At 38.6% G+C, this 20,661-nt stretch overlaps 6 protein-coding genes across 9 annotated transcripts; 3 read left to right on the forward strand and 3 right to left on the reverse strand.

Moving 5' to 3' along the window:
• Positions 1-118: 118 nt before the first annotated feature.
• LOC108143789 (basic salivary proline-rich protein 4) lies at positions 119-1,599 on the reverse strand. Its single transcript, XM_017268313.2, has 3 exons — positions 1,399-1,599; positions 372-848; positions 119-306 (listed from the first exon to the last, which is right to left on the reverse strand). Exons 1-3 carry the CDS (start codon positions 1,499-1,501, stop codon positions 227-229), a joined length of 660 nt encoding a protein of 219 aa, XP_017123802.1. The 5' UTR covers positions 1,502-1,599; the 3' UTR covers positions 119-226.
• Positions 1,600-2,896: 1,297 nt separating this feature from the next.
• LOC108143922 (inositol polyphosphate-5-phosphatase A) lies at positions 2,897-8,398 on the forward strand. Of its 3 annotated transcripts, none has more exons than XM_017268506.2 (9): positions 2,897-3,077; positions 3,292-3,522; positions 4,701-4,880; positions 4,948-5,120; positions 5,176-5,263; positions 5,319-5,474; positions 5,534-5,773; positions 6,213-7,122; positions 7,966-8,398. In XM_017268506.2, exons 1-9 carry the CDS (start codon positions 3,000-3,002, stop codon positions 8,223-8,225), a joined length of 2,316 nt encoding a protein of 771 aa, XP_017123995.1. In that variant the 5' UTR covers positions 2,897-2,999; the 3' UTR covers positions 8,226-8,398. The 3 variants fall into 3 exon arrangements, with proteins under 3 accessions (XP_017123995.1, XP_017123993.1, XP_017123994.1); XM_017268504.2 differs by having other exon boundaries at positions 2,901-3,077; positions 6,213-6,249; XM_017268505.2 differs by lacking the exon at positions 6,213-7,122 and having other exon boundaries at positions 2,902-3,077; positions 7,966-8,123.
• Positions 8,390-9,782, reverse strand: LOC108143924 (transmembrane emp24 domain-containing protein bai). Its single transcript, XM_017268508.2, has 5 exons — positions 9,522-9,782; positions 9,338-9,458; positions 8,875-8,945; positions 8,686-8,812; positions 8,390-8,621 (listed from the first exon to the last, which is right to left on the reverse strand). Exons 1-5 carry the CDS (start codon positions 9,699-9,701, stop codon positions 8,500-8,502), a joined length of 621 nt encoding a protein of 206 aa, XP_017123997.1. The 5' UTR covers positions 9,702-9,782; the 3' UTR covers positions 8,390-8,499.
• A 321-nt stretch (positions 9,783-10,103) lies between these two features.
• LOC108143921 (YTH domain-containing family protein) lies at positions 10,104-15,647 on the forward strand. The gene is made up of 10 exons (XM_017268503.2): positions 10,104-10,208; positions 10,275-10,308; positions 10,471-10,492; positions 10,628-10,723; positions 10,789-10,899; positions 12,707-12,801; positions 12,988-13,131; positions 13,194-13,873; positions 13,929-14,886; positions 14,948-15,647. Exons 2-10 carry the CDS (start codon positions 10,291-10,293, stop codon positions 14,984-14,986), a joined length of 2,163 nt encoding a protein of 720 aa, XP_017123992.1. The 5' UTR covers positions 10,104-10,208; positions 10,275-10,290; the 3' UTR covers positions 14,987-15,647.
• On the reverse strand, positions 11,339-12,462 carry LOC108143923 (purine nucleoside phosphorylase). The gene is made up of 2 exons (XM_017268507.2): positions 11,603-12,462; positions 11,339-11,544 (listed from the first exon to the last, which is right to left on the reverse strand). Exons 1-2 carry the CDS (start codon positions 12,437-12,439, stop codon positions 11,509-11,511), a joined length of 873 nt encoding a protein of 290 aa, XP_017123996.1. The 5' UTR covers positions 12,440-12,462; the 3' UTR covers positions 11,339-11,508.
• A 991-nt stretch (positions 15,648-16,638) lies between the features above and the next one.
• Positions 16,639-20,635, forward strand: LOC108143841 (telomerase-binding protein EST1A). 2 transcript variants are annotated; one of them, XM_017268391.2, is made up of 10 exons: positions 16,639-16,913; positions 16,989-17,374; positions 17,433-17,882; positions 17,948-18,324; positions 18,416-18,558; positions 18,619-18,754; positions 18,812-18,907; positions 18,965-19,762; positions 19,939-20,075; positions 20,133-20,635. In XM_017268391.2, the coding sequence occupies exons 1-10, from the start codon at positions 16,733-16,735 to the stop codon at positions 20,273-20,275; spliced, it is 2,847 nt and encodes a 948-aa protein (XP_017123880.1). In that variant the 5' UTR covers positions 16,639-16,732; the 3' UTR covers positions 20,276-20,635. The 2 variants fall into 2 exon arrangements, with proteins under 2 accessions (XP_017123880.1, XP_017123881.1); XM_017268392.2 differs by having other exon boundaries at positions 18,416-18,552.
• Positions 20,636-20,661: the final 26 nt, after the last annotated feature.

The raw sequence follows: 20,661 nt of genomic DNA on the forward strand, positions 1-20,661 counted from the left end.
CAAAACAAATTAAATAACAAACAAATGTTTGATATAAGAATTTTATACTTTCAATAAAATTTCTCGATTTTTAATACAAATGATACTTACCTTATTTTAATGAATGAAAACAAACGTATTTTATAAAACAATTTTATTTAAAAGAACAATTTTAACAAATAAATAATCAAATGCGCATGTAATACAATTCGTAATAATACATTTTTAACTACTTTTGGCATTCACCTTATGAACTTCTTCCTTCAAAGTTTTCTATAGAATTTATTACGAAATCGTAAAGATCTTCAATTTGTTTCGATAGTTTATCTGAAAAGCACCAAAAAAAGGAAATATAATTTTCAATTATGAACAGATCCTTAAAAATAACTTACCTTTGTCTGTTTCTACAAATTTACTTTCCATTCCATCGCTTTCACCAGATCCCGACATCATATCATCCTTAAAAATATTTTTCAGCTTTGGCAAAACCAGGAGTAGAAAAATCAAGCCGATAAACTTGACTATTTTCTTGAATATCAAGAGCTTTAACAATATCTTTCCAAGCGTATATAGGTTGATCTTGGACTTAAGTTTCTCCAAGAAGGATTCGTGGGAATGATAGGGAATGGGAGGAGCTGGCTTATAAAAGGGAGGTGGTGGACCATACACAGGGTAACCAGAAGGTGGTCCGTATTCAGGTGGAGGTGGCAGGTAGTTGTTGTTTGGAGGAGGCAGGTAGTTGTTGTTTGGCGGCGGATTGTACTGGTATCCATTATTTGGTGGAGGCAGGTACTCTGGTGCTGGGGTGGCTGGCGGAAGGTAGTTGTTCTTTGGCGGGGAGTTATATTCATAGCCCCCACTATCGTTGCCTAATAGAAATAAGAAAAATATTGAAATATAATGGAATACTATCGATTCCAACTTACTATTTACTTAAATTCAAAACAATGTTCTAATAATATCACTTGTGGGGTTAATTCAATAAATCAACTTCTTAAGTGGTTTATTTTCTTTCTTTTTTAATCTAATCGATTCTAGTTTCCAGAATAAGGGAAATATATCCAATATTTTATTATAAAACCGTATCAAATTCAGTAGCGAGGATAAGAATATTAAACTTAATATGAAATCAACATTAATATGACTAACAAAGTTTATCCGGTAAAGTTTTAATGAACTTGTTGATAATTATATTCTTGGGCTTCAACTGAAATAATAATATTTCAATCATAACACTTATTATAACATTTAAGTCATTTCTTGCTTTTTTCAAACACTCTTCAATAAATTAGCTGCAAAATATAATTGAATCACAATTGGTTTACTAATATTTTTAAATTGTTTTTTTTTAAGTTCACTAATAGTTTTGGTTTTAATAATTGTCTTATTTTCTGTGTATCCTTATGTATCTTCACGCACCGAAATCCAATGAATTCGAGTTCTGGATATCGCCAGAATAGCTATCCGGAACCGCAAAAGCGCAGGAAGCGCATATAATAACTAAAAGGTAATTATAGCGCATTTTTTTGATCGCGGTAAGATATGAGTTAAACGGTTCCTAAAAATACAATAAACGGTTTTCTTGCCGTTCGTCTCTTTATAAATTTCGAACCCAATGCATTGCTGTAAAGAAAATATCTGGGCAACGTAGTATGTGCAAGTATTTATAACTGCCGTTGCTTTTCCCCCGAAAGGTTTTGGCCCCTATAGGGCATATATATACAATACACCATACACATATCATATCACTTGCGTATTCTTGCAAGAAATGTGGCTACCGTCTCACGTGCTGTTCAGTATTCATGCTACGTGCAATTGCTTGGATTGTGTTGGGATTTCGAAACAGAGGCAAAAAAGTTCAATACAACTTTCACTACCTAACTTTCAAAAAGCCTGAAAATAGCAGCAGCCTATATAGTATCTGCAGTCTTACGTTTTTGACTTCTTTTTTGACAAATTGCTAAACTCGTTTTGTGGGAAAAACAATTTGCATAAGTGTTACAAATTGATGATATTTCTAATAAGTAGTGTACTACTTTACGAGCCTTTGGAATTTATTTGAATTTAAAGCAATAGTATTTGCAGTATGATATAGTGAGTTTACACAGTTGTAATTAATAGCTTTTCACCGCCGGATATGCTCATAATATAGACGACAAATCTAAGACTTGGTTAATGTGCCACCACATATCTTGAATAGTTAATTTCGGAATGCATTTATTCATATTTAATTGCAAATACACTGCTAACTAAGGTACTTGGTACACTGAAAAGTAAGTACATGAATTTAAGTAAATACTTTTTGGGTAGATTAGCGACTACCGTTTTGAAATATAAAGTTATATTTTTATAGACAAAAACAAATTATTTTAAGTTACAACTTGAATATTGAGTATTTTTAAATATGTTTGATATTATTTTTAAGCAATATAAGTTATGGAAGGAACCTTGTTTTGATTTGATTTGAGTTAACTTTTCACTGAGCATTATGCTGAGCATTAGACCTAATTTTGGTTTCTGACATATAACTGCGCTGTTCTTTTGAAATTCAAAAACCCTAAGCAAAGGAAACAGTTACGCAAGTTAATTGTCAAATTATTAATAAACTATCAATTAATATTTTTGTTATAGCGAAACAAAAAAATTTAGTTTTGAAAAATTAACATGTCCGCATAATAAACTTTAAGACTTTTTAACTCTTTGCCACTAAGTATTCGACTGGTTTGGGGATCGAAGAAGGATGTGCTTGGGCAATTACTTAGGGAATATTTTTTAATTAATACTTAGTTTTAAGTTAAGTTAGCTGATATCCAGATAAGGATTTATCCATTGGTGAATAAATAATAATTAAATAAATAACAAACGGTCATACCGCAGCTGCTTTTCGAAACGCCCTAGTTTTTGACAGACGGTACGGTAACACTGCGCCCCTTTACTCAATTAGTATTTACATTTTTTTCAATTGGAACGCTGATAAAAGGTGAATTAAATTGTTGCATCGCAGGCGAAAACAGGACCAAATGGACTCAGCACAGGAAGACGGGGTCTGCACGGATATATTTCTGGTCACAGCCAATGTTGGCAGCCTGTTCGAGGATGTACGTTTGAGATCCAAATAGAAATTTCCATAGGGCCAATAAGTATACATGTTTACAAACGGCCCATACATACACGAAATGCGTAAATGTAAATACGCATATTTATGTATGGACCCACTGACATAAATATACATATGTACATGCAAAATATGTGTTTATCCAAACAAATTGATAATCCGCCCCCAAATAATCGAATTTTCAATCGACTTTTCAGCCGGAGAGACTTCTGCAGCTATGGCTCCACGAATTCCTCGCCAAGATATCCATCGTTCAGCCTAAATTCCTGGCACTTCATCTCCAGGAAGTGGGCGGAAAGACCTACGAGAAGTCCATGGAGTACGTCCAGGAGTTCATCAAATGCCTCTGCGATGCCCCCGAAATGGCCCAATTCACCTGCGTACACATCTTCATGGACGAGGACTTCAAGTCGGCCGAGCACTTTACGGTGAGTTAACGTAGACCGTGCTTCCAGCTACATAAAAAACTATTTTGAATGAGCTAAGTTCTATACTTTTCCAAAAATGTTTTAAATATTATACTTCTATGTTTCGTAATTGATAGTACTTGTTTTAGATGTGCTTCTTTCAGCTTTTTTCCGTTTATTAAAAATACTAGAAAACATATATTCTTCTGCACTTCCGTAAAGCTTTTATAATATTAAAAGTAATTTCATTTTATATAAGCTATGCAGATTCTATACTGTTCTTGCATTTGTTTACCAAAAATATTTAAAAACATCACAAACAAAAAACAAAATATTTTTCTGCCGTTCAGTAAAGGTATAATCAAAGATAATTTGTATCAACAAACATTCCTTTTGGTTTATATTATTGAATACTATTTGATACTGATTTTTTATTGGCTATGTAGATTCTATATTGTTACAATATTTTTCCGTTTACGAAAAAACATCATTTACCAAAATATTATTTTAAAATATCATTATTAGAGTTTAAAATCATCATCATTTTTATGAAGAAACATTATTTTTGCTTTACGATATTTAAAGCTTATTGATAGGGTGTCAACAAAGAAGCATTAAAATTGTTTACAAATTTATTGTTTGGCTTTTCATTAAAATTGTTACTCAACTCAATGGTTTTATTTACTCTTTACCTTTCATGGTTCTTACTTCCGTTTACCAATCATATTTTTTAATATCGTACAATATAATTCTTAAATATTATTATTTAGCATATTTATAGTTTTCACTTATCTGCCGATGAGTAAAGCTAATAATCAAATTTATGTTGTATCCTCAAAAATTTTTAATGATAGAGTCTCAACAAAGTGTCGATATCAAATGTTTACGAATTCGTTGTTTAAGAAATAATAAAAAATTTTATTCAAATCAATTTATTTATACATACCACATGCAAGATTTTAATATGTTATCTCAATGGGCTTAGTCATAAGAGTCCATATTTCAATCAACAACAAAACTAAAATTTCTCTGGTACTTTAAAGCTGATTCATAAATAATATGTGAAAAAATGGAAATCAAAATTTATTGAAAATAGGATTTTTAAATATTTTAATGAAACAACATTAAATGTATTTGTCTTATTATTTATATAGATCACACATAATATATATTTTATTTAAAATATTATCTTTCAATAGGCCCTTGGAAGTCTTTACTTTGTCCACCAGGATGTTGCCTCTTTGAAAATATGGAATTTCTTAACCCACAGTTGGGAGGAAAGTCTCCAAGATATTAAAGATAAACATATATATTCCGGAAATATTGAAACTATTGCCACCAAAGAAAAGTCTAAATTCCCACAGCATTTCTTTCCGGAAGTAAGTTGAAATCGTTTTATTACTCTGCGATTTTTGGATATTTATGAATCTACTATATCTGATTTAGTGTAAATGGTCCCGAAAAGGTTTTATGCGAACACGATGGGAAGTCAATGGCACAGTCATCGATCTAGTCAACATTCACTTATTCCACGATGCCTCCAATTTGGCTGCCTGTGAGAATTTTCCTTCTGTTTATTGTAAGACGCGGAGAAGAGCCTTAGTTCATACTATTGAAAGGTAATTTGTATTTTAGTTAGCTTTAATCAGTGTTAACTTATTACAACCAAAACAGGTTCCATTTGGACGAGCAGAATGGCACTGTGCCATTTTTCGTCTTTGGGGATTTTAATTTTAGATGTGACACGGAAGGAGTTGTGAAAGTAAGTTTACCATCCGAGTTATCATAAAAAAGATTCAATTATTATAATTTATTAGGAACTAACTGAGAACTTGACTCCTCATCGCGTTCAAAATGTGAAGAATGAAAACGATAAGATCCATTATCGCAACTCAACTGGAAACAACGTACTTACTGTTGGAAAAAAAGAATTTAGTCATGCCGACCATCAACTCAAATTTAAAGAAGACTGGGTAATAAGTTTATATGTCAACTCCACAAATTCATAATGACTAATTTTTGTCTGTTCTAGCTCAAGAAGTTTGACAGAGAGCTGGAGCCACTTAAAGACATCCTAGTCGAGTATCCCATTAAGTTTGTGCCGTCATATCCGTTCGAAGAGGATCCAGAAATGCCCACCGACTATATGTCCACCCGCTGTCCGGCTTGGTGTGATCGGATTCTGATGAGTCCCCAAGTCCATGAGATTATTCGGAGCGATGATTGGACATACGGAATGATTGGTGAAGCTGTCTGCATGGGCGACCACAAGGTAAAGATACTTGGAGACCATCAAACTTTCTTTCAATAACTTCAGAAGCAATCTAAAACTACTTACAAATATCGATTGCTCTTTACTTTGCACCACTTTTCATAAATATTCTTGCTCTTCGCTATTAGAGGCTTCAAATTGATTCCGAATGTCTTACTCGAACAGGCTGATTCTAATTCGCTTCAATTCCTAACCAACAATAAACTTGTAGTGCGCTTAAATAAAAATATATTTAAGATATTCTAAAACGCAACAACAAAACTAGGAATGAATCTTATTAAAATTGTAAGGATATTTAAGGACTTCGGTGCATCGAAGTTAGTTCTGTAACTTTTATTCTGAAAGCGATAGGACTGTCATATGTATATACCATTTCTAATGGCATTTTGTACTTCAATCGGTCTAATAATTATTATCTCTTCCTTTTTTTGTCATGTAGCCTGTTTACTTAACTGTCCGTCTTAAACCAAACAAAGGTACTTATAGATCTTGTGATTGCAACTACACGAATACTTACGCCAACGCACCCAACAAAATCTCAACATCATCACCTCTGCCCGCAGTCAAACTGAAATATTGTCCCTATTCGAATAAGCTCTTTGAGGATATAGCCACCAATTCAAAGCTGATCAATGAGACGGAGGCTCGCAATACGTACAATTCTCTGAAAATTAGTCAAGATGGGGAGGAGGAGGCTAGTAAATCGCCCTCCTCGAACTTCCCAAACATTAGTATTAACATAATTGATTCCGATAATATCTGCATGTGCTTGTGCGCACACCTTTCTAGTAATAGTCTGCTCCAGTTGGACGATACCAGCCGAACTGGCGAAGCCATCTGTCCCATGTGCCGAAACATAATCAAGAAACAGCCCGTGGCTCACCGGTATAAGCTGCTGTCCAAGCGATTGATGCTAACACAGGATATAATAATCAATCGCATCGACACGCAGCACTTGAGCACGGACTCTGAGGGACGGCAGTACGAAGATCCCTACACGCCAGAGAGCACTGAGTCCCATTCGCCGTATCCGGAGGTCACTAGCTCGTGCACCTCCACCTCCAGCAGTTCACGTAGTCCCCTAGAAGGCAGACTAGCGCTGGATAGAAAATCAGAGAGCAAAGCTGGTGAATCGGACATATCGACCTGTCCCGAGGTGGCTGAAAAACCCCCTCCAAGGGGAGCCGTTCCCCCTGGTCAGCTTAAATCCCGGCTAGAGAATCTTAAGCGCTTGTCCATCAAAGACGAGGAGGACAGCACAGTTGATGAGCCGGCGGCGGCGGTGGTGGGTGATGTTGATCAAGTTGTCAAGTTGCCAAAACGCAGCTCTCGTGTTATTCCTATGTGTTGTACTATCCACTAACCACTAATTCCAGTTCGTTGTTACTTTAATTTATATTTCGTTGCTAAGAAAAGTATTTTTAAGCCAGCGATTAGATTACCGCTTGCTATTCATTATTATAATAACACTTATTTCACGCCTTATATATAGTAATAAAAGGATTCCAAGATTCCTTTCTATCTGCATGCTTTTAATAGCGTGGACTTACCAAAAAATTAACAGGCTATGTTCAGTCTTGATTTCATTAGTTTTTGATTTGTTATGTATACGGCTATCTTGAGTAATTAAAATCTCTTATTGAATCTTACAAGAATCTTAATCAAAAACTATAAAATTCGGAGTTCAAAGCCTTAAAATTTATATTTAAGTTTTAGTTTGAATTGTGCTCAAGATATTTTGGAATTTACTTAGTGTAAATTCATTTTTTAAATCTATTGAAATCATTGTAAATATGTAAGCTGAAGTATTGCAATTCTAATTTATATTATGTACGCATTTCAAGAGCCATATCGAATATCAATCTAATGTACTTTGTTCCTTTTTGCAGTAGCAGCTTAAAAGCTCGTATACAGTTTTTCTCTGAATCTATGTTTTAATTATGTATATTGTTTATCATGTGTTCGTCTTCTTTAAGAAAATAAACTACGTTTTTTACCTCATTTGTCTTCTTTTCTTTTTCTTTTTATTTGTATTTATTTTTGAAAGCGAAAGTGTCTATCTTTTTCAGTTTTTTTACACCAATATAAAAGTTGCAAGCCGGCCAAAACAAGTTTTGTGGATTGAAAGTCGAGATTGCAGCCTAGTTTGCAATGCCTTCAAATCGTGTAATCTTATGTTTGAATTTTTGTAGGCCCTTCAGATCCCACCGGAATATCAAAGTTGCCGGAGAGCTTGGCAAACTTGGTGAACCAAGCGCTGAACGACGACAGTCTGTGGATGGAGCAGTCCGTCGTCGAGGATTCGAGTGCCAAATCACGCTACATCTTGATGAAGAAGGCAGCCACAAGTCCCTGCAAAGAAGACCCCGATGAAGCCGGGGCATCGTTGGACATCAAGGGAGATGGACTCGATACAGAGAGTGCAATGCTGCTGAAGGAAACAACCGTCTGAGCTGCTAAGCTTCGAATCTATCAACTAATGCCAGCTGAGCCAATAACTTGTACCGTGTGGTTTTGTGTTATGTACCTGTTATGTTAAACGCGTCCAATATGAGCTATTTATTTGTCACACCGCCAAGACATGTGGGAGAAGCAGTCGCAGTAATAAAATATACATACGTGGTAGTTGCATTTATTTCAGAAAAACGTTCAAAAGATGAAATCGAAAGCAGGTGTTTTTAAACAAAGTTCCACCACAAGCACTAAGACTACGGCTAAGCGACTGATTATTCGATGAGTTTTTTGGCTTTGAAGTATCTGCGGAGGTACAGAACTTGCCACGTCGCTAAGCCAAGCAGGCAGCACATGCTAAAGATGCTGAAGAACAGGACGCGGCTGTTGGTTTTCTCTGCAGGAACGATAAAAGAACAAAGATTAGATGGGTTCTTAAGCTATTAGGGTTTTATTTATACCATTGGTATCCCGCATTTCCTCTTCCCGCTTGCGCATGAGAACAAAATCGCGCACAATGGAGTCGGAAAGGTCCTCCAAACGCTTAAGATCCACTTCCAGGGGCTTCAGCTTGGAGGCTTCGCCAATCTGAGTTGAAACACAATAACATGAAATTTAACAGATAAGAAAGGCGACTTAAGTGTACTTACGCCTTCGTAGCTCTTGGTTTCCACACCCTTTTTCGTCTGCAGCGATACTTCCTGTACAATGCCGCGTTGATCTGGTAAAATATATGAAAACTTATGTTATGCTACAGGTTTCATTTTCTTGGCTCTACATAATATTTTAGGTCTTTTCTTTTTAACATAACAATATCAAGACATATTATCATGTACAAAATTCAAATTCGTTATATAGTTATAACTTTAATGATTATACGTGTTATTTTCAGTATTTTCTTTTTGATATGTTTAATTTACCAAAATTGTATTATATTAAAAAAAAATCATAATAACAAATATCAATCTGGAATATGTTAAAAAAAACATTTTGGGTACCCATGTGTATTGAAGACTGGCTCAGCCCTACATAGCATGTGACTTTTTAATTTTTATTATTTAATAAGGTATTTAAACATATACTTTATGCGTAGTTCCGGTAAACATGACTTACGTGGAGGAACTTTGGATATGAAGCAAATCTCGTAGGCGTCGTACACCTCGGACATGAAGCTGAATTTGCCCTTGGTAATGTGCTCCTTCTGCGACAGGATGTGTCCCTTGGTGTCGCGAGCCTTTTGTACACAAAACCGGTATTAAAACCATGGTAATATATATATTAGATGTCGAAAACTCACTATATAGTCGATGATTTGGCCGGGCACGTCGGACACCTCGTATTCGCCCATCACCAGTTGGTTCGCCTGGATGTCCTCCTTGAGACACTTTTGGGTGTTCGGGCTGAGCTTGAACATCACGGCGTGGCTGCTCCAGACACTGGCCATCAGAAGGCACACGATAAAAGTCGCCCTAGCCATCTCAACAATTTAAATCTAACAAAATCTACGGCTGACAAAGATGAGGTGGCTACTTGCTTCTTCTTAGAAGAGGAGAATATCGATGTTTTTCCATCTCAAACGATATATCGACAGTAGTTTTCTGTGACAGCCCTGGTATTTTTAGTAATCAGTGCTGGAAAAATACCACAGTTGTTTATTGTTTTTAAATAAAACATTCAATAACATTTAAAGATTAAAAAAAAAATTACATTATAAAGTTTTTTTATTTGAACCTTTAATTTCCTCAAAACTTTCCTTTCAGCAACCGTTATTTTAGTGTTGTCAACATTGCTTTTGTCTCCACAACGCCGTTCATTAAAAAAACACGGCTTCGGAAGCGTTAAGAATCCCATCAGTGTATTGGTTAATGTGCGTGTGGTGTCAGTGTATGTGGTTCTTTAAGTAAAAAATATATCGGAGTTTATTAAAACTTTTAAGCAACAAATTCGCCTGCCTTGTGTTTTTATATCATTTATTTTAAAAGGGGTAACTAAGCGGAGTAAAGTGCAACAAAAACCGAACGGCAATATTAAGTATATTTCGTATTTGCAGGCAAAAAGTGCAGCAAATGTCAGGCGTGGATCAGGTAATTGTATTTTGCATACATATGTATGTACATACATATGTTTCGATTCGATTTATTTGTGGTTCCGCAGGAAGATTTTCGACCTTAAAATGATGTACACATAATATGCATGATGCACTCGAGTAATAAATATAATTAACCTGCCGTGTGTTTTTGTTTCAGATGAAAATACCAGGAAACACAGGTATATAACACAACCTACCACCACAGACAGAATTTTCTTATAGACAACAGGAACCAACTACCTTCGTTCGATCGTATTTCCTGCTTTATGTGCGGTTTTAATGTAAATTTTCTCCTAAAATGCCTCAAAATGCAGCTAAATCGGTCGAGGAGCGTAATATACCATGGAGTCAGCAAGTCGATGAGGCCTCTTATGAAAATCTACCCTCTCCCACTCACGATGAAGTCTCTGGTAAGTAGTGGCCTATTAAATTACAATCCATAACCAATATATCCGATCTCCCATCGATTCCCCAGTCAATGAAAGCTCCATGCAATTCCAATATCCGCCGTTCAACTTTAAGGAGAACTGCAACGCTCCATGGAATAATATGAACAAGGGCCGAAAAGCAAGCTCAAACAACCATGGTATGTATAGTTGTTTTCATCCAGTACTTACACTTTTGCTCAGTGTGCAATCGTTCTCGCGAACTGGTTTTTCGACTCTGCCAATATCCATAATGCAGTCGGTGCATCGGGAAGTCGTCCGATTAGCTTCCGATTGGACGCACTGAGGTCTTAAATCTCCAATTGAATAACAAAGATTCCCAGATCAATTTAGGTTGTTTTTCTTAATTAAATATTTTTGGGAATTTAAATTTAAACCGAAATCGGTTGACAGAAATGCTAAACCGCCTAAAAGATTAATATGAAAACAATATCGTTTTCAGATTTCAATTCCGGGGCAGTTAATTTATTTTTTTTTAGGTACAAGTGCTTTTATTCAAAGAATTCAATGCCACTTTAAAAAAGTGGGTTTCATCCTCAAAAAAATCAATTACTAACAAAAATAACACACAAGAAGGTATTTTCAGTTTATATAGTTTTTTAACGCGAAATTAACCTTGCTTTATTTGCTGACAAACTCTTAAGAACTCTATCTATAACATCAAAAAAAAAAGATCGTTTTTTGAAACAACTAAAAAATATAAGAACATTTTAATTTTGTAACGAAATATTTATCATGAGGCCATAATATCATTTATTATTTGCAAAGTTACTGCACACCAAAATCTGTAGGGTTTTTTCTTAGAATCAATACCAGCTTTAAGTCTTTCAATATCAACATTACCTTTGCCTTCAGTATATCCTCAGCCCAATCCTCTGCAGCCATAGTTTTAATGGCCGTGGTGATGACCTTTTGGAGGTTTTCCGATTGCTTCTTAAAGATGTAGAATATTTCGTGCGTCGTTGCATTGGGCTGCTGGGCACACCAGCACTCCATGTTGGTAATAAGGCCCAAGGAAGCGTAGAGGATGCCGGCCTCCTTGGCCAACGTGGCCTCGGGACACAGGGTCATGCTTAGGAGATCGGCGCCCCATTTGCGGAACATATTGTTCTCCGAAACGGTGGAGTAACGTGGTCCTTCGAGGGTGAGCACGGTTCCACTGGATCGAGTGGGGAAGTCCAACTCCTTAGCGGCACCCAGAAGATGCTGTCTAGTGCGTTCGCAAAAGGCAGGATTCATGGGAACGTGACAGACGCCCAAGGGACTGCCCACAGCACCATCGTAAAAGGTTTGAGCCCGCCTCGTCGTCTGATCGATCACATCGTGAGGCACAACCAGATGTCCTGGCTGGAAGTCATCCCTCAGGGAGCTGTATGTGTTCGTAACCAGGATGTGGGTGCAGCCCATCTTTCGCATGGCCCACACATTTGCCCGATAGTTGATGTTGCTCGGCATGATGTCGTGGTTCCGGCCATTTCGCGATAGGAGCGACACATTAACGCCTTCTATCTGGCCATCGATAATCACATCCGATGGTTTGCCGAAGGGTGTGCAAACAGCATATTCCATGCGCTCCTCCAAATAAATGGGCCTGTCCAGATTGGCTTCCCCTATGATTCCGATCTTAATTGGGATGGTGTCCCTCTCCTCCTCACTCTTTAGCTCCAATTCTCCCTCCATCGAAAATTGAAAATTTTGATAATTTTTCGTAAAATCTGTTTGCCTGAAATTGAAATAAAATTCCAAATGTAATTTAAGAAAGTAGAATTGCCTTCTAAAATTTGTAATAATGCATATCCACCCACAGATTATGGAAATTTGCTTTTATGTTTCAAGAAGACTCACTTTTAAAAGGACAAGGATGAGTTAATGCTCCTTATTATTTTTATACTAATAATTAAATCTGTAAAAATGACTCTAATTCATAGTTTCATATCCTTTTTTTAGATTCATATAAAAGACATGGACATAGTATTCCCAACAACACAAGACGCGACGAGCACCAAGTAAATCCCTGGAATTCCAGGAAACCAGCAGCACAGGTACATTAATTTTAAAGAATTTTTTTAAGATTTGTTAAACATTTAAAATACCATATGTTTTAAAAATTTGGTATTACTTGTCGTAGCTTGTTTTTTTTTTTAACTTTATTATTTTTTTTAACCGCTTTGTATCGATTTATTTTTTAAGTTTGGGAAGTAATGTCTTTATGTATATCTTTTCCACAGTCGATTCGAAATGAGAACGACCACCCGTCTACAAAACTGGACAACAGAACAAGCGATGAAGCACAAAATCAAGAAGTTGTCGCCGCTCCCAAGAAGACAACCTGGGCCTCAATTGCCTCCCAGCCGGCTAAACTAACATCCAGAGTGAGTATTCACATAAAATTGTCTACCAACCGAATGTATTACCATATTTTTTTGTTTAACAGACAGCGTCCACCACTTCCAACAATAAGAAAAAGGGTCCGGGCATGCCACCACCACCAATGGTACCTGGAAAGCACAATTTAGACGTTAACGTATGGGACTTGCCGAACAATAAACCGCCTCCTGTACCTTCTCCACCCTCGCCGATCGACTTGAGCTACTCCGATTTGAGCTCAGACTTTTCGGTATCGGGCAACACAGCACCGCCATTGGGCGCTCGTACCGAGAAGGTGCACAAAGACACGGAGAACTTCCAGAAGTACGAGAGCAAGGGATTGGGCATCAGCAACAATAATTTCAGCAGAGCCAAGGTTTCGCCAACGGGTCCGGTTCGCCGGAATCCAGGAGCCCAGCAGCCGCCGGTCCACCATGCAGCAGCTCCGCCCCGTCCAGCGACCAACTCAGGACCCTTTGGGCCACCCAACGTCGCCAGGCGACACGATGGAGTGCCACATCCCAATCGCAACTCAGAGCGCTCGGGCAACTATTCCAGTTTCCGCAGCAGCGAGTTTGAGAACGCCTCCAAGTTCGAGTACCGGGACGAGAACCAATCACGACCGGTGGAGGCCACGTCGGCCATCGAGGAGGTGCCTGTCGATCCCCAACTTCTGTTGGATGAACTAAAAGACAAAAACAATTACAACCCGAAAGTGGTGGACTTGAAAAAGGCCACGGCAGCCAGGTAATACTTCTATATATGTTTAAATATATATATCTTACCTTTCTACCCTTTGCAGGTTCTTTGTCATCAAATCGTATTCCGAAGATGATATCCACCGCAGTATAAAGTATGAGATTTGGTGCTCCACAGACCATGGCAACAAGAGATTGGACGATGCCTTCAAGGAGCGGCACAAAGAGGGCGGCAACATCATGCTCTTCTTCTCGGTGAACGGATCCGGTCACTTCTGCGGCATGGCACAAATGATGACGGCGGTGGACTACAACTCAACGTCGAGCGTCTGGTCGCAGGACAAGTGGAGGGGCAAGTTCAAGGTGAAATGGATATATGTGAAAGATGTGCCTAATGGAAAGCTGCGACACATTCGACTGGAGAACAATGAGAACAAGTCGGTGACGAACTCGCGGGACACCCAGGAAGTGCCCAACGACAAGGGCATCGAAGTGCTGCAGATCTTGCACTCGTACAACCACTCAACGTCCATATTCGACGACTTCTTCCACTACGAGAAGAAGCAGGAGGAGGAGGTCTCCTCGAAGCGTCCGCCAATGCATGTTCCCGATGGCAACAACCAAGTGCAGGCGCCACTGGCCCGCAGTTTTAACCGCCAGGTGGACGACAAGGACAGGGATCGGGATCGCGATGGACGAGGTGGTGGAGGTGGCATGTCACAAAAACACTTTAACGCTGGAGGCGGCGGAGCAGGTTTCCGTAATCCAGGTCACAGGGGCAATTACAGCGAGTATCGTCGGGGATTCGACATCCAGAAATCGGGCGGCGGAGGCGGCGGCGGCGGCGACTATCAGTTTAAGGACCGAGATGGCTTGGACTTTGACAGAGAAAATGACTTTGGAGCCCACTATGGATCCAATAACAGAAAAAACGAATATCAACAGAACAATACTAACAACAAGGCCAGGTTAAAAACCCGTGATCGTGATTTCAGTACTGAACAAATAAAAATCGGCGTGCGCTTTAAGGTTGGCTTGTCCGCATCTAAGGATCTGCCAAGAGTGAGTTCTCTCTGATCGATTAATGAAATCGTTTATTAACTTCATGGTTTCTTTTTTGCAGGACACCGACAAGGATAAAATGCGAAGCAATGAATATTAATAAATTAAACTGAGCTGCGGTAGAATTCTTTTTTAAATGATATTGAATGGACTCCCACATCCGTTGAATTGCTTAGAGACGTTTAACTATAATTTTTAGATTTTTTAACCATTGCGTGTACAAGATAAAATCCCGATTCATGAAGAACATATATAAAACGAACATGTGGGACTAGGATTAATGATTAAAATATGATAACATTTTTACGTAATTATTTATTACAATATTTATATAAATCTATTGACGCTCACATTGAACAGTTCATAAACAAATTAATGATCGATTTTGCCGATATATACAACATTTATAAACACCAAGGAGTCTGCTTCAGCCATTCCTTGTAGTTGCACTGTAACAATTTATACAACTTATTTGAATCTAAAGTGTACACGACTTATGTATGTATAATATAATTAAAGTAACCAATCCATCATTTACTCATTGACTTAACTACCAGCATCTCTTAATATAAATCCGCTATTTGTAAGAGATTGATCAAAACTTTGCTTTCCAACAAGCTTAAAAATAGTATTTTCTAAATAATACTTACACGTAAAGCAATATGGGCCGAATATTATTACTTTCACAGCGCTATCCAATAATTATACGTTAGTGGAAGACTGAAACACTATAATAAAAAAAAGTCATGTACGTAACAAAATTAAACTCGACAAAAGTTATAAACATAAAGCGAACTCAAGCTCTGAGTGCGAAGACATATTTGATTACCACGCTATTATTTTAAGTTTAAGCAAACGCGAAAGGAAAAATAGAGTAACAATGGAGGTAATATGCTAACGTTCCCTTCTAGTTTCCTGATTATAATAAATTCAAAGGTTTAGAATGTTCGGACAACCGAAGTATGCCGGTAAGTATTCAATGGAAACGCAAATATTAAACTTAAATTGAAATATTTATTCAAGAAATCTTGATCATCATAATATGTATTTTACTTTAATCTTGATTCCACAAAATTCATGCTGTAGATTAATCCACTCCCATTATTTCTTGATGACTGCTATGAATCAAACATAATATAATTAACATTAAATATTAATTTTATTTAAAAGTTTTCATTATTTTCTTTTATAACATGTTATACTAAGATCTAGTTATGTTTTTGAAATATATAGAATAAAATCAACTCATATTGCTTTGATACAATTTACTTTGTGCTGGCTTACTCCTCTATATTTGTAACGATTCAAAAATAATATTTAGATTTTGGCGCCATCAGTATGCAGCTGACTGCACTCCAATATATATATGGTCTGGTCACACTGCAGGTATACGCGCGTGACAAGTGATGTGTAAAAAAAAATCGCTCACGTGCCGACATCATCGACATTAAATTATTGAATTATTCCCCTTAAATTCATGGATTTTTCATCAGTTAAAGGTAAAATGAAAAGGAAAGTTTTAGTGCTTTTTTGTTTTGAATTTCGAAGCCTTTTTTGTATAATCTTGCAGTTGAAATTTTATGTAAAACGTGCTTCAAAAATGTATAATATGTATGACATATTTTTGTTATTATTGTTATTGATTTAGCCCTCTTTATCTAGGTTTTCCTCTTTTAACCGTTTAAAACTGAGCGCGCATTTTAATTCAAGGATTTTTTAGTGCAAATTTAATGGTTGGCTAGAATTACCTTTAATAATTTGGTCACACTGTTTCCACTACACATTTGACAAAATTTCAACAAAAAGGTATAAATGCAACAGCAAAAGCATCGCTATCGCTTGAAATATGAGTCGAAAGGGAACGCGAGATCAAAATGACATATCGCTGATCATTGGGACGCTACCAAAACGTCTTCAAAACAAAATCGCGGCCAGCTGCAGCCACGCAGCAAAAGCCACAGCAACAACAACAACGGCGGAGGAGACAGAGAACGCTGAAAATGCGGAGCCAGTTGCTCCAAGGCCAGGTGAGTCTGCCATACATATATACAAAGTTAATGCGTCACATCTGCATCATTATACGATTTCACCACTCGCTGTAGTTACTATACTGAGCAATGCAGCTGCAGGTGCAGGAAGAGCCCAGCCCCATCCCGTTTTGGTTACCAGCGGGAGCGGAAAAGGGCCGCGGGAATGCGGAATTCCGGGCATCCTGCGGGTGGCCACCTCCGTGGCGGCGTCTGGCGGAAATGCCAACGGACAAGGACAAGGCAAATTCTCCGGACACAATGCCCGTCGCAGGGGTCGCAATCATCATCCCGGCAAGGACAAGGAGCATGCTCCTCCGCAATCGCCAGTGACGCGCACCCGCTTGACCACCGAGCATCCCGACTGGTTTGAGCCGCTTCTAGACCTACCCCATGCCAAAAACATTGTTCAATTGTACGATCAGCTAATGGTGCTTCATCAAAGGAATCTTATACTAATAGTAAGCATATACCATATATCATATAAAACACTTTCTTTATCTTTAAAATCCGCCCCAGAACTGGAAGAACTTTTGCTATATTCATGACCAGCTGCAGGATGCCTTTAAGAAGCTTTTGCTGGAGCAGCTTAAGTTCGTCTGCGAGCACAAGGTGGATGTCTTCTTTTGGAAACTGCTCTTTTACAATGTGCGGGATTACCTTAAGCGACAGCAAACGGATCAGGCGCATGACCATATTTTGCTGCTAATTGAACAAGCCACCAAATTTTACCGCCTGGTCTACGACAAACTGATGGCCAAATGTGCGGCTTCGTCGCGCTGCGAGAGTGCCCTTAAAGTGGTTGCCCAGCGGCTGCTCATCTGTCTGGGCGACCTGTCGCGCTACCGAGTGAATCATGTCAAGGCTACGGACTACCTGGAGGCGGCTAGATACTATCAACGTGCTCAGGAACTTGTGCCTGGAAATGGAGCACCTTACAACCAACTGGCAGTCATTTCCATTTATCATGTAGGGATCATTTATATCACATTTTACACATTTAAATACCAATCATATACCTATTTCTCCTGCAGCACAAGCGTTTCGATGCCGTCTACTACTATGTACGCAGTTTGCTGACTTCCAACTCGATACAGACGGCCAAGGAAAGCCTGCTGGATCTGTTTGATGAGATTCGGCGCAAGTACGAGGAAACCGAAATGAAGCAATCGCCTATGCACTATGCAGCACCGAAAAACCAAAAGTCGAAGCCAATGCGCAAGGAGGTCTGGATATATCCAGACGGAATTCGACGACTGCATCGCACCGATGACAAGGGTACCAAGACGAAGGGCAACAAGGCCACATTGGCCGAGGTAAATCGCTACGAAGAGATGGCCACGGAAGAGCTGCTGCCGCGCATCGTGTCCCTTTATCTGTACCTGATAGGAAAGCTATACACAGGCACAGAGTGAGTATATCAAATCTTTTACTTTTAAATTAATTCTGTGAAAGTGAAAGTTGAAAACCGGTATTAACACATATCTTAAAATCATCTACAGTGTGGACTCGTTATATCCGCTGCTAAGAAAACTGCAGATCCAAATGGAAGCCGCCGTCAAGCATGACAACCTGTTGACACGCTCCAAACTGCTGAAAATAGTGGCACTGAACCTGTTCGTTGTGGAGCACAACAAGCGTAAGAGTATGATTGATAAGCCTAATCACGGTTAAAATAAAATTAATGGCTTGTGTTTTTCTACAGCGTCACGCCGCGAGATGCGTTATCACAGCTTCAATTTTGCCAACTCATTCTTTGGACTCATTTTGAAAAAAACAAACCAGTTAATGGCCGATTTTGTGGAGGCCTCTACAAACATCCAGTGTCTTCCAGAAGAAGAGTATGAAACCCCAATGCTGACTCTTAGAATGGTTTACTAATTTGCTCTTTATTTTAGCTTTACTAGTGTCAACACATATCTGCAGTATGTAAAGGTTTATGTGCATTGGCTAAGCATTAACATTGAGATATGGGAACCGGTCAGAACAGAAGAGTAAGTATTGATTCTAGTCCTTAAAAAAGAACTACAATGAATTCTCAATTCCCACAGGCACTCGTTCATCGATTGCTGGGCAGAGCTATCAACCCTTTTTGAGTACATTGAATGTGTTTTGGGAAAGCAGAAGTTGGAGAAGAAAGAAATTATTTTGGATGAAGAGTTTGCCCTGAGCGGCTTTAATCCTTTGGGTCGTGAAACGATAGGCAAAGATTGTCTAAAGCGCGGCCCCGAACGAGTTCAGTTCCTGGAACGCTTGCGCAGGATTTCCCAGTTTCAGGAGTGCTATGCCCAGCATCAAGAGTCTCTGCAGCAGTCACTGGATTCGAGCTTCACCATTGAGGATCTCAATGTAGCCATGAAGAATGCTCTGGAAAATTTCGATGCCGAAAGTTGTGGTCTAGTGACAAAAGCGCCAAAGATACAGTGCCAAATTGTTGAGGAATCGTTATGTCCTTCCACCGACGCCGATGTTTCCCAGCTGTGCAAGTTAAAGAAGGAGCTGGAGGCCAAGGCCAAGGTAAAGCAGATATGCACCACCAGACTAGAGGAGATCCTCAAGTTCGTAGATACCAAAATCTACATTGAGGTTCGTCCGCGCTACCTTCTACCCGATACCAACTGCTTCATTGACTGTCTGGAAGACTTTGAGAAACTGTCCATGGAGTTTAAGCGCTACACTCTCATCATACCGCTGACGGTCGTCAAGGAATTAGATGGCCTCTCCAAGGGCGTTAAACTGGACTCTTATAGGAGCTCTAAGCAGACGCAGCGCATCCACCACTTTGACGAGGTGTCGTCGCGGGCCAAAAAGTCACTTGAATTCATCAAGTCGGCTAAGAGTAATGTGAAGTAAGCAATTGTTGATTTCGTTTTGCCAATTCCTGATTACAGCTTTAATGGCGATTAGTTAATTTTGTAATCTAGTCTGGGGTATACTCTGGCAGTTCTATAATTTTTTTTTCATTGTTGTTCTGGAAATATTACCCATCCATTTTTATGTCATGCTTATCAAACTCTTTTTTTAGGTGTGCTACCACAAAGGGCTCGTTTGTCAATGCTTCGGTATTTGCCTTGGTGGAGGAGGAGTATCTTTCCAACGATGACAAAATTCTGGCAACGGCTGTGGCAGTATCTAAAACAGCTAAATCCGAACAGTGCACAGGTAAATAAACATTAAATTTGATTTAAAAACCAGTTCTAAGCAAAAAGCGCTTTTCAGATGGAAAGTGTTTCATTCAAACGGAACTAGTACTCATTACCACCGATCGTAATTTGAGAGTCAAGGCATTAAGTCGGAATTTGGCAGTCAGTGCGTTGGATGAGTTTCTGCAGTGGGCAAAAGATTGTCGCGAATCAACCTGAAAGATGATTTATATTGAAAGTGGACTAACAATGTAAATGGACTTGTCTATCGACCAGCTGTGCGGTGCGGAGCGAGCCCGAGCTATTATATTACCTACATTATACACAAATGACGACTATGTATGTCGGCTTCGGCAGATTCAGACACATACGCTGGATACGCGGATACGTACACAACGTGGGTTCCTAAATGGACTGGACACGGGTACACAGGCGTGGATGATCTGGTGCTTCCCTCCGCGGTGATGCCATTTTAAAGCACATCACGTTGGCTTCCACTTATCTAATTTGTCCTTTCTTACCACTTCAAATGTACATTTTGTGACCTTCGAATTATTAAATCACTTTGGATTGTTCAAACGATTTTGTTTTGGTGTATGGCAAAT

Source organism: Drosophila elegans, unplaced genomic scaffold (assembly GCF_018152505.1).
Source record: "Drosophila elegans isolate 14027-0461.03 unplaced genomic scaffold, ASM1815250v1 contig_468, whole genome shotgun sequence".
NCBI lineage: Eukaryota > Metazoa > Arthropoda > Insecta > Diptera > Drosophilidae > Drosophila > Drosophila elegans.

What these genes read in the sequence shown, in the direction of transcription:
- LOC108143789 (XM_017268313.2), bottom strand. Translation starts at nt 1,501, where the DNA reads ATGCGCTATAATTACCTTTTAGTTATTATATGCGCTTCCTGCGCTTTT. An exon ending in CTCGAATTCATTGGATTTCG is followed by an intron (nt 849 to 1,398) that starts GTGCGTGAAGAT and finishes TATTTCTATTAG; the next exon opens with GCAACGATAGTGGGGGCTAT. An exon ending in ATTTGTAGAAACAGACAAAG is followed by an intron (nt 307 to 371) that starts GTAAGTTATTTT and finishes GGTGCTTTTCAG; the next exon opens with ATAAACTATCGAAACAAATT.
- LOC108143922 (XM_017268506.2), top strand. Translation starts at nt 3,000, where the DNA reads ATGGACTCAGCACAGGAAGACGGGGTCTGCACGGATATATTTCTGGTC. An exon ending in TTGGCAGCCTGTTCGAGGAT is followed by an intron (nt 3,078 to 3,291) that starts GTACGTTTGAGA and finishes TCGACTTTTCAG; the next exon opens with CCGGAGAGACTTCTGCAGCT. An exon ending in AGTCGGCCGAGCACTTTACG is followed by an intron (nt 3,523 to 4,700) that starts GTGAGTTAACGT and finishes ATCTTTCAATAG; the next exon opens with GCCCTTGGAAGTCTTTACTT.
- LOC108143923 (XM_017268507.2), bottom strand. Translation starts at nt 12,439, where the DNA reads ATGGAGGGAGAATTGGAGCTAAAGAGTGAGGAGGAGAGGGACACCATC. An exon ending in AGGATATACTGAAGGCAAAG is followed by an intron (nt 11,545 to 11,602) that starts GTAATGTTGATA and finishes AAAACCCTACAG; the next exon opens with ATTTTGGTGTGCAGTAACTT.
- LOC108143841 (XM_017268391.2), top strand. Translation starts at nt 16,733, where the DNA reads ATGAGTCGAAAGGGAACGCGAGATCAAAATGACATATCGCTGATCATT. An exon ending in AAGCTATACACAGGCACAGA is followed by an intron (nt 18,325 to 18,415) that starts GTGAGTATATCA and finishes AATCATCTACAG; the next exon opens with TGTGGACTCGTTATATCCGC. An exon ending in TAAATCCGAACAGTGCACAG is followed by an intron (nt 20,076 to 20,132) that starts GTAAATAAACAT and finishes AGCGCTTTTCAG; the next exon opens with ATGGAAAGTGTTTCATTCAA.
- LOC108143924 (XM_017268508.2), bottom strand. Translation starts at nt 9,701, where the DNA reads ATGGCTAGGGCGACTTTTATCGTGTGCCTTCTGATGGCCAGTGTCTGG. An exon ending in CATATCCAAAGTTCCTCCAC is followed by an intron (nt 8,946 to 9,337) that starts GTAAGTCATGTT and finishes ATATTTTACCAG; the next exon opens with ATCAACGCGGCATTGTACAG. An exon ending in AAACCAAGAGCTACGAAGGC is followed by an intron (nt 8,813 to 8,874) that starts GTAAGTACACTT and finishes GTTTCAACTCAG; the next exon opens with ATTGGCGAAGCCTCCAAGCT.
- LOC108143921 (XM_017268503.2), top strand. An exon ending in CGGCTAAACTAACATCCAGA is followed by an intron (nt 13,132 to 13,193) that starts GTGAGTATTCAC and finishes TTTGTTTAACAG; the next exon opens with ACAGCGTCCACCACTTCCAA. An exon ending in CATCTAAGGATCTGCCAAGA is followed by an intron (nt 14,887 to 14,947) that starts GTGAGTTCTCTC and finishes TCTTTTTTGCAG; the next exon opens with GACACCGACAAGGATAAAAT.